The sequence below is a fragment of the Lates calcarifer genome, linkage group LG20 (genome assembly GCF_001640805.2).
Source record: "Lates calcarifer isolate ASB-BC8 linkage group LG20, TLL_Latcal_v3, whole genome shotgun sequence".
In the NCBI taxonomy this organism is placed as follows: Eukaryota; Metazoa; Chordata; class Actinopteri; family Centropomidae; genus Lates; species Lates calcarifer.
The window spans coordinates 13,592,811-13,601,453 of record NC_066852.1 but is presented as its reverse complement, the minus strand read 5'-3'; the positions used below and the strand labels follow the sequence as shown (position 1 = coordinate 13,601,453).

The window sequence follows — 8,643 nt, the reverse complement described above, 5'->3', positions numbered from 1 at the left end:
CATATTTAAAATTTTACTACTTCTCAAAAATTGACTTTATGAATGACACTGGATTGTAAGTTCACCTTTCTTGAAAACAGCACTACTGATGAACTGACTGTCCAAATCTATATTCAAAAGAAAGACAACTCTTACATACAGCTTGTTAAATCCAACTTTACTTCAAGTCTCAAACAATAAACTGAACATGTGATTATACAAGTTTAACTAGTAGCTAAGTGTCAGTCAATAAGCCATGGTTTTTCATCAAAACACCCATGATTAATCAGGTAGGACATCTCATGTGATAAAGTCTCTACAAACAACAAAGGGGAGATGTTTAAGTAAACATTTCTTGGATTTAACAAACCTGAAATTAATTGTTGCTGGTAAACAAATAGAAGTATAAGCTAAGACTAAGTAAAACAAAGACTTCCAAGATCACAAGCAGCAATTCCCAAATCAAAGCATCAGAAAAAGGCAGGACAGTGTAATATAATATAATGGCATGTGTTAAAATACTCTAAAACAAAGTACTGCAGTACTTCAATGGTGCAACTGAAACACTTGTACCAGAGAACAAATGTAAGCAACAACACTTCCATAATATACAGGGACTGTAGTGAGAGATGGGTTTGTGCGGTGCAGTTCACCGAGCAGAAAACATCTTGAGATTTCTTCTACGTTTTCCAGTGTCATGTCTGCAGAATGTAGGACCTGAGCCAAGACCAAGAAAAAAAGTCATGTGAATACAACATCTCTTGAAGATTTTGAAAATCATAAGATTGTTTTGTCATGATAAATCAAGATTTCTTAAATGACAGAAGCAGTAAAAGTAATGCGGCTGATTCATATTCTGCAATAATACATCACACATTATGATTTCTTACCGGAGGCTATCACCAGCGTTGTTGGTTGGGTCCTCGGTTGTACGGCACTCGCTGACGCATCACTCTCATGTTGCGGTATTTAGACATGATACTGTGACTTTTTCTGAACACTGGTCTCTGATTTGGGAAGGGACGCGGCACTAAGCTCTCCTTATAAAAAGAAAGCAGAAGAAATTCAAATTTTAATCATTAAGAAAAGCCATTTAACATTTCCCAGAGCAAGCAAATGATCTCTGATGGCAGTCTGCATACCATGAGCGGTCTTCTTACATTTCCAGACAGTTCAGGACCACCTGGCTTCCTGGGAACACCAGTGAACTTTGGTCTCTATAAAACACAACAGTGAAAGCTTAATACAGTAAGCAATTATCCTTATTTATAATATTTGAATAAAATAAAACTTTGGCTTGTTTGGCTAGTGATCACTGCACATTCACTGCTGTGATTCTTCAGTGATTTATCACATACTGACGCACAAGCTTTGCATAGTCAATTACAACAAATGTTTCACTCACCTGCATGGGTCCTGGTCCCGGTCTCCTGAAGGGCCTTCCAGATCTGTGGCTGTCCTGCATCACATTATTAAATGGCCTGCAAAAAAATAATAATAATAATGAGGGAACATCAGAAACAGGACACTCCCTGAGTAAAGCTTCTTTTTAAACATATGGAAAACACCAGACTTCCTCATGAACAAGAACCTTGTTTCAAACTATGTAATAATTCTAAGAAATGTACCTGAATATCCTCTTATCCAAGCGTTCCTGGTTTCTGTCTTCAGGTGATGATCTGGAATCATTCATCCTTGGGAGTCGGCTGTCTGGTGTGGTGTCTTCATCTGAACTTCGTTCTAAACAAACAGAGAGATAATGAAGCCTGAGGCTGAAGCTTAAAAAAACTTTGAACATAAAGGGCAAGACAGACATGTAAAAAAGATGAAGTATCAAAACAATTGCACATGAGATACTGGCCATTTGTTGTTACAATACACAAGATTACGAAAATAAGTTATTTACCATTTCTCGACTTTGGGCTGCGATCTTTCAGAGGTGAGCCATCCTTGGAAGAGGAGCTTGGCCCGGGTGGCCAGTGGGACAAAACAACAAGGTCACGTTTCTCTATGGGAGAAGATCTGTGAAGAGTGTTGTGGAAGAGGTGTTAAAGACATCAACATCTCTCTCTCAGCATCATGTCAGGTTTATGTCAGTGTATAAACATCTTTGATGAGTCCTGGATACATTAACATGTCATTCAAGTTATCACAACGTTTAAAGAAACAGACTGCAGATGAAAAATAAAATAAAATCAACCTGTCAACTCTTAGGGGAAAAAAGCATTTTAAACCAGTAATGAACAGCACTGTTTTGCAGGCAGATAAATGATCATAAAGCCACGCAGGTGTGATACATGGGTACTTACAAAAACCATGGAATGTCCATGCTCCTTTACTCCTATTTTTGTACCCTGAATCAATCTGAGCTCTCTTCATTTACTCAGTGATCGTTAGAGCGGGCAAATCTTGGAGAGGACTTTAAGATATCGGTCTAGATCACGTCATCAAATCTTCTATCATCCCTCTCTCAGAAGCTTGTGTTTTCACTGTCAGACTGAAGTTCAGAGGGTTTTATCATCAGGCCATTCTTAAGTTGTTCCCTTTAGTTGTGTTCAATCATTTTCATCATCCAAAGGGTTTCACGACATGCACTTGGCAGTCTTGGAAACATCTGTGGTTCTGAAGGGAATGGCTGAACACGTCCAGGCTGGTGATTATGTCAGCTTCTTCTCCAAAGCTGCAGTGTGGTTTTAAGAGATGATCTAGTGATTGTCTGTCCACAGGCTACATGCTAAAGGCTTTGCAGTGCCCTCAAGTGAGACTTCTATTCCTTTAGATTTCTCTAAAAATCTTTTCTCTTTAAAATTTTGATCGTTGATTGATTTAGGAAAAGGCAGGAATTTAGCAAAGATGATCATCTGATTGGTTCTGCAGTAAAAAGACAGTCAAGGAGCTAAGGGTGCAGTGCTTTCTTTTCCTCTTCATGCAGTAGTTTGAAGTTATAGTGGGATAAGAGATAGGAGGACATCTTCTGGCCATCACACTAGGCAATTTCTTTGCAGGATGACATGTAGTGGTTTGGGTTAGACTTTGGATATCATAGACTTTGCTTGTATTAGCCTTGTAAAGTGGCTACTGATTATTACATTTAGGTCACGTCATATTAGACACAGGAACTGACCACAGCACATGCTGACCTGTGGGTCCAGCCCACATGCTTTCACACTGATAATACAACAAGGTGGTGTGGTAAGGCTGCAAAGAACAGGCTGTTCTTGCTTCTGTTCCTATGTAGTGACAAGCTGGAATCCTGGCCACTTGCAATCTTTTTCGTCTTGTTTTGATCTATTTTAAATCCATTCTGACGTCTGTCTCGTTTTTCCGTATTAGAGCTTGATCTTCTGTAGAGTTCTCAGCCACTTCATATCCTTTTTTTTCCACTGCAGGTACTGCTGATGTGATTGAAACAGCACTGGCCATCTAGTAGCTCAATGGTTGCTGGTTTGATTCCGTTAAAGTTGACTTATCCATTCCTGTTTTTTTTTTTTCCATCAAAATGCTTCACGATAATTCCCGGGCTTTGACATGGTTATTACTTGGTGCCTGTCTGAAAGTATGGGAGCTGCAGGAAAGCTTCTTCTCAGATCTTATGGCTGCAGAGAAGCAGACCACTCCAGTGCTCAGACGCACTGTATGAAGTGCAGGTAGTGGTAACTTGGCTCCTCTTCATTCTGCTCAGTCTGAATGGGAATGATGCTTCAGTGAGGCTTCACACTTCAGGTTGTGCAGAACCATGTATTTTAATTGCATAAGCCAATCCATCTGCCATACATTTATTAATTTTGCACACAAGAACATGATGTCCACCTCCAAATTCCACTCCCGCGTAACACATATACCATCTATGATGCACGTATACATGTAGGCGTGCATCTGATGAATGTGATGATAAAAATTCCTGAATACAGTGGCTGACGTCTATCAGTCAAAAAAGATCAACTGTGGAATTCTCTGTCTTCCGCTTTAATTGTTTTTATGTTGTTACAATTATTACCACTTTGGAACTTAATGGAAAGATATTTTATTATTGGTATTGCATAAACAATGGAGTCAGAAATTTTGATCTTTGCAAATAAGTTATGTATCAGTTAATTTATCTGTGAAAATGAACGCAGGTGACTGTAGGGTAGTGATTTCCAGCGACAGAAATTCCTCTTCATTGATTTGTGGCTTTCGCTGTCTCTGTTCGTCACCATCATCAAAAGTTTATACTAGCTTTGTTTTTTGGAAATTCCTTGAGCAAATATGCCACTTGACTTGTAACTTTGCTGTCCTGTGTTTTAGTTAGTGCCTTGAACAATCGCTGTTCAGCATTGAACATCCATTTGATGCATCTCTTTTCCCAAGGTCCATGTATGGCTGACATGTAGACATTAATTTAAAAAGGAACAGCATGGCCATTTCTGTTTTGGTCGTGTTAAGGGCAGTCTTCTACATGTCCTTATTCTGTGTACTGCTTCACACTAAGTGTTGTAACTTCAGCTTCAGTTTGCTTTTGTTTTCTACTGAGGATGAGGGGGTCTTCACAACATGCTGAAGAGCACTTCTTTCTTTTATTTCATTTAATGCTGACAAACAGGAATCCTTAACCAGCACAGATCAACTATTTTTTTCCACTCTCCTCATCAAGGGTATTTAACATATTTGTCAGGTTTTAAAACAGGTTGGCTTTTGTGATATGCTGTGTAACTTAGCCCTCTCTCTCTCTTCAGCCCACTTGTTAGGAAGACATTTTGAAACATAGGCAGCACGCAGACAGGGAGGCATTTTGAGTAGTTTTGTAGCTTTTCATCGACAATCAGTGTTGCACATTTAGCCCATCACGACATCTCCATTTTCCACAGCTGGCACCCCCTTCACATTGAGACATTCTTTCTTGACCTCCTAATCATCATCAAGCCCCTGCGAACAGTGCTAGAAGGAAAATACCGTACCTGTGTGTGTTCAAGGACCGGCGGGACTCCACCTGTTCTTTGCCTGTGTCAGAGTCTCTTGAAGACGTGCTGTCATTGCCCTCTTCTCTGGGGGGTGACTGTTGTGGTTTTGGCCTCCTTGGTTCCAGCTTTTCCAGTGGAACTGGATTTGACTGGAAACGTTTCTTCCTGATTGCAAAAACAGAGCTGACGTTTCCCCGTGGTGTGGAGTCGCCCAGGTGAGGCCTGGGTTTCACCGATGGAGGTATTCTGAGCCTCATGAGAGACGCTGCTCTGATTTGTCTGTTCTTAACTATGTAACTTCTATCCCTAAAAGACAAAGGTTTACCACCAAATGGCCTGGGAATATTGAGCAGCTGAGGTCTCTCTCTCCTGGGGTGTTTTGGATTGCCATGCTCCATTGCAGGGTCTGAGGAGGGCATGCTGATGTCTGATATCCTCCTCTTGCGGGGTCCTGCCACTTGCCTCTCCTGAGGGATCCTGTGGTAGGATGGCGGCTGTGGTGGTCCTCCTTTCCATGAGGGGGATCTGAAAGGGGGCTGGTGAGGGACATCCTGTGCCCTCTCTCTACTGTGGGATCTGCTGCCCTGCCTCTCCACCGGACCACGCTGCCGCCTGGAGTCTGGCTCAGATGACCACCTGCATATCCATCAAACAATAGAGAAATCATTACAATGAGAGATCCATTGCCATGTTAAGTGGGAGGCGGAACTTTTAACTTTTATCTCAATGCAGCCCCTTCATAATGCCATGACAGAATGAAACAGGTAGGAGAAGTAAATTTTCAACGAGTAATTACAGATGTAACACTCCTCTCAATGGCAGGTGAAACCACATTTACATCAGACCCCCATTAATCCCCTCTAATAGCTATGGGTTGGGCAGAGTAGAGGTAATCATAAAGACCCCTGTGATTGGGAGGACTGGGCCAGCTTCAGGCCTCCTCTTTTACAATTTTACCCAGCTGGGATTGTTGCTTCACTCCTGTACCTCTCTGGACACGAGCCTCTCCCATGCATCTCTCTGGGGCTCCTCTGTGACCCAGAGGGCCTGTGTTCTCCATTGTGTGGATGAGAGTATGCTCCAGCCTCGTTCCAACGCTTCATGCCATGACCTGAGTGCTCATAGGGCCTTTCTCTGGGGCTGTAATTCCCACGAGGGTCTCGATTACGGTGCTCCTGATGGGGAGAACCTGCCTGCCTTTTGGGGCCCCTGAAAGACCCCTGGTAGGCTTGTGTAGGGCCTGGCCTCCTGTCTGCTGGGTGGCCGCGAAAATGTCTTGGGGAGGGTGACCTGTGTCCTGAGGGGTGGCCGTGGAAAGGTGGGCCCCTGTGACCTGGGGATCCCTGTGTGGGACTGCGAGAGGAGGGCTGATGTTGGCCATGGGGGGAGCGGTTTGGCCTAGATGGAGAAGGCCTCCTCTGGCTATGGTGTGGTTCCATTTTGGGAGGGTATGAATGAAAGGACTCCTGATTCGGGGACCTCCAGTGATTGAAACGTGGCTCCCTTTGCTCTCCCATCAAGGGGACTCTCTTGACAACTGGGGGTCGTCCTCTACCTCTGGAGTCTCTCCAGTTGAAGGGAGTCTTTGCTGGGTAGCCTTGGGCATCTCTTCGACCTTTGGTGTTGGGGTTGTAATTCCCTTCACTAGGCCCAGTGCCATGACCATCTCCGTATGGTCTGATAAGACACAAGAAAAACAGAGATAAGTGGATTACAACACATAATGCCACTTGAAAATATCAGAAGCACTGTGGGACAGACACACAACAGAAGATTTGAAAATCATGAACATAAAGTGCCTGGTGTAATTTGACATAACTGAAGGACATTACCTGGGCTTTAAGCGTGGTGGTCCAAAATGTGGTCGGACCATCTTTGGATGAGTTTGTATAATCTATGGACAAAAAAAACATTATACTGAGCCTGGCAGCCATAAGTAGATATAATGTTAGATACCTAAAGCCAGACACAAGCTTTGAAATGCCCTGACTCTGCAGGTGAAACAAATACCTTGCACTCTGAAGCTGAGCCACTTGTCCAAATGTTAGTTTTGTGCTTTCTTCCAGCTATTTTTGTGTTTTAACAAGTAACCTAATCAAAATAATATCTATAATAGCATATCTAAGCATCAGTGTCAGTTGAGTTACTGTTACTTTCCTTCTATTTGATGTTCTCTTTATCTCACTCATGTCAGGTAAGCTGGGTGGTCAGTTTGAAAAAAGCTATTTGAACATTAATAACACTAACAATGCCTAGAAAAATGCTGTCACAATTCTCAAAAACAATGGTGTAATTTGGAGACAGACAATATATACACAAAGCACATGTTAATTATAGTAGATGGGATAAAACATACAAAAGTTCTTACAGCATTTAAATTAACATTTTAAAAATACTTATGTTTTAACTTATGTTAAAATGCTGCCGAAGAAACTTGTTACAACAGATTCCCATTCAATAAAATTAAAAGGTTTTGCAAAACAGTATATAAAACACCATAACGTGCAGATGAAATTAATAATAGTATATTAATTGAATTCATATTTTTGAGTAAATGAAATGAGCAACAACAATTTCAAAGCAATGGTACAAAGTGCATAGTCTTTATCAGTTAAGTGCCAACCCACAGCAATATGTGAGCTATTGATCATAGATAACTGTCTACTCAGACTTAATCTAATCAGGAGTTTCTCAGACAGAACAGACGATACAGTATTACAGCTGTCTTCGTTCAAATGTTTTAATGATAGTGATAAAGTCCTCAAATCAAACGTCATTTTTTTTACGCTGTTGTAGCAACAAACACCCAAACGTGTCTGTCCTTGGTATTATGCAATTCTTAGATCAAAATGGCCACATTACCACATACACCGGATATAACTACTCATTTCTGAATAAGTAGGTTATGTTATTTTAAATACATTATAATCATCCTTTCTACGTTACCTACCTTCTAAGTTACCTAAACGTTGATCCGTTGTTATCATGCGCGAGAACATAATAATAATAATAATAATAACAATAATAATAATAAATAGTAATAGTTCATTGTCCTATATATGTTCACGTAAGCCAGATAACAAGGTCACAATTATAACCAAACACGGTTTACAACACGTTTGGGTTGAGTATGCTTTTATGGAGGCCGCTCCTTCACTTTCAGTCCTGATCCTTAAATCCTGGTGAGGGAAGGATCAGGACTGATCGTGCCACCATTTTTGGTCTGAGCGTCCAACGGCTGGCGGAGAAAATGAAACGACTCAATTCACTATGTTCTCTCTGGGTGGACACAGAGTGCTTCACTTAAGTAGGGAGCAATTTTAGAAACACACAGATATTGTTTCGACTCGGTTTATACTTAGCAACGCAAATGTGGAAAAGCAAGTCGTGGTAATGCTAACAACCTTGTCTTATCGCTAAGTTAGCTAATCAGCTAGCCTGGGTATTTCGCTAGTTTATAACAGTTCTCAGAAATGACAGTGTGAATCAGCTGAAACATCCTGACGACAAGTTAAAAACTTAAACTGCCAATAAATCTGATTTTATTATATATTTAACGACTTACCGAAGACAAACCGTCGATTAGATGAAAAGCTACGTGCGACACAGTTCAGCTGCTCTTCCTCGTCGCACCGCCCTCGCCTCTTCAACACAGGATTTGACAGCCACACTGAAGCGCCACCTACCGCCCCGGAGTGTGAACTACATGCGGCCGGACTGCTGG

At 41.5% G+C, this 8,643-nt stretch overlaps 1 protein-coding gene across 2 annotated transcripts; it reads right to left on the bottom strand.

Annotated features, from left to right (window-relative positions):
• Positions 1–136: 136 nt before the first annotated feature.
• Positions 137–8,609, bottom strand: si:ch211-114c12.2 (uncharacterized protein LOC336578 homolog). 2 transcript variants are annotated; one of them, XM_018691270.2, is made up of 10 exons: positions 8,485–8,609; positions 6,752–6,813; positions 5,907–6,596; positions 4,917–5,555; positions 1,886–2,001; positions 1,608–1,719; positions 1,385–1,460; positions 1,140–1,196; positions 870–1,019; positions 137–696 (listed from the first exon to the last, which is right to left on the bottom strand). In XM_018691270.2, the coding sequence occupies exons 2-9, from the start codon at positions 6,790–6,792 to the stop codon at positions 879–881; spliced, it is 1,872 nt and encodes a 623-aa protein (XP_018546786.1). In that variant the 5' UTR covers positions 6,793–6,813; positions 8,485–8,609; the 3' UTR covers positions 137–696; positions 870–878. The 2 variants fall into 2 exon arrangements, with proteins under 2 accessions (XP_018546786.1, XP_018546785.1); XM_018691269.2 differs by having other exon boundaries at positions 1,122–1,196; positions 8,485–8,608.
• Positions 8,610–8,643: the final 34 nt, after the last annotated feature.